Genomic DNA, 2215 nt, shown 5'->3' with positions numbered 1-2215 from the left:
TGCGTATGAAACTCCGCTTGATTTTTCTGATTGCCATGGATTTCTCGAGATGGGATACTCGATGAACCTAGATTCGTTGAAATTGCTTTTGTCGAACACAGAATCTGTTAGTCACTACCATCAAAGCGAAGAATCGCCATCATTTTTCAGCAGCAACGGGCATGAGTAATTAACAGGAAGAGACCATCGCGTGGACGGCGACGATTCTTCTGCGAAGACGGAAATCATAGCTCTCTAGATTTCTAGGGTTCCGATGAAATTCTACTTTCGCTGATAATTGATGCGCGGCTTGATATTTATTTTACGCCCTAAAGTTTATGGACCATACAATTAACACCCATATATTTTATTATTTTCAAAATTATGCCCAAATGTTTGGAATTGTGCAGGGAGATCACAACCAACGAGGCGTGGCAGAGGATAAGTCCACGTCGAAATTATCATCTCCATTCTCCACAGATACAGTTAACTGAATCTAGTCACATACATACATACATACATACATACATACATACATACATACATACATACATACATACATACATACATACATACATACATACATACAAACACACCCAAACTATAACCATTTTGTATAATTCCTTTAATTGAAAGATGTTCACCATCTGAGTTTAATGCAATTGATATCTTACTAAAGATGATTTCAGAGAGAATAAAGACTTGGATTGCAAAAATGGGAAAGATATCCAAAAATTTCCAAAAACGTATACGAATTCATATTCGTATATGATGATTTGCGGTCGGCCAAGAACCGCAAATCTGATCTTACAGAACAGGATTTGAAGTATACACCTACAATATATATCTGTGTCCGTATTATACATACACGTTCTTCTGGTTAAATTTTCCGAAAGAACGGAGCAACCCGATGGCTCTCCTTGACCGGAACACCAAATTTCCGGTCATTTCTCCGATCAGGATCAAAAGGGTATCTATCATTTCGCCGACAGATCACAATCCGATGGCTTCGAGATTTGATCATGTTCTTGTTCACCCAAGGGTAATGTTCTCATAGTTCATACGCAGCAGCCTAAGCCTCTTCTCGCTTCAGAGGCTTTCATGATTCTTAGTCTCTTGCAAGACGAAGAGAACATTTCCCACGGGACATCGCCAACGAGCATCCAGTCTCCATCTTTGTCTTCGTACGTCGGCACATACCCAGATCCCTTGTATCCTTCTCTCTCAGAATACTCGCCTGAGATTTCATAACCGGTAAATTCGAATCTTAAAACTCGGCTTTTCAACAACAAAATCATATGATATTTCAGAAATATATCGATCGAAATTCATTCTCTCACCTATGGCGAAGTTGAACATTTTCTCCAGAGCGTTGAGGAGCTCGGGATAATCTTTGTACATCTTTAGATCGATCTTGCGAAGGTATGGTGCCCCGTCCATGCTCACTTTTACGTAGATTCCTTGACCCTTGTCCTCGTTCTTCCTCGATTGAACGTTGTTCTTCCGGTAAGATCTCACCGGCGGCCAACCCACGATCTGTGTCCTGAAGAAAAAAGATTTGATTCGAGGGTTAGTACAAATGGGAAGAGAGATCCATCGAGGATTTGACTTTTTCGGTGGAATTAGCCAAGACCCAGATCTCAACTTACTTCGAAGGAGGTGAAGATTCTTGGTTTTGATCTTGATCGTCTTTGTTCTGAAATGGCCTCTTGTTGCCTCTAACGCAAGAAACATCCTGCTCTAGGTTTTCCTCTGTCCCTGGCAATCCCAGTCTCAGCTCTGTGTCCTTGAGGTTTAGCCCGTTAACTTCCTCGTACGCCATGCCCGAATCAGTTCTCTTTCTCGGAAGAAGAATCTGTAACTCTCTGCTTGTGTTCGGTTCAAGATTAGATGGAGATTCAACCTTCTTCTCCCTCTCCTTCTTGTCTGAAAGAACAGATCTTGAAATGCGAATGGAGCTTGCTTGTGGGAATGAAATGGAGGACTTTGGAGTTATATAAGGAAATGAATTGCTTTGGAGTTAGTGGGGAGAGAGAGAGAGAGAAGGAAAGAGACAATGTCGGAAGAGGAAGGGGCAAGGGGACAGAGGTTGGACATTGGCCTTTAGCCGCCCATATGGACGCGGTCTCTCTTCCTATCCCATCAACGGTCCAGATTTCATCCCACCCCGAGATCCTAGCCGTTGATATTATGTTATATGATTTTTTTTATATTAAATAACAAAATAAGCAAAGAG

At 41.6% G+C, this 2215-nt stretch overlaps 1 protein-coding gene across 1 annotated transcript; it reads right to left on the bottom strand.

The window, feature by feature from the left end:
• Positions 1-693: 693 nt before the first annotated feature.
• Positions 694-2003, bottom strand: LOC104806074 (auxin-responsive protein IAA1-like). The gene is made up of 3 exons (XM_010530790.2): positions 1629-2003; positions 1320-1522; positions 694-1216 (listed from the first exon to the last, which is right to left on the bottom strand). Exons 1-3 carry the CDS (start codon positions 1799-1801, stop codon positions 1038-1040), a joined length of 555 nt encoding a protein of 184 aa, XP_010529092.1. The 5' UTR covers positions 1802-2003; the 3' UTR covers positions 694-1037.
• Between the last annotated feature and the right edge of the window lie 212 nt (positions 2004-2215).

This window comes from Tarenaya hassleriana, unplaced genomic scaffold (genome assembly GCF_000463585.1).
Source record: "Tarenaya hassleriana unplaced genomic scaffold, ASM46358v1 Cleome1164, whole genome shotgun sequence".
Taxonomy (NCBI): Eukaryota; Viridiplantae; Streptophyta; class Magnoliopsida; order Brassicales; family Cleomaceae; genus Tarenaya; species Tarenaya hassleriana.
Note: the sequence above shows the minus strand (reverse complement) of the source record. Positions and strands in the feature narration are given on the sequence as shown.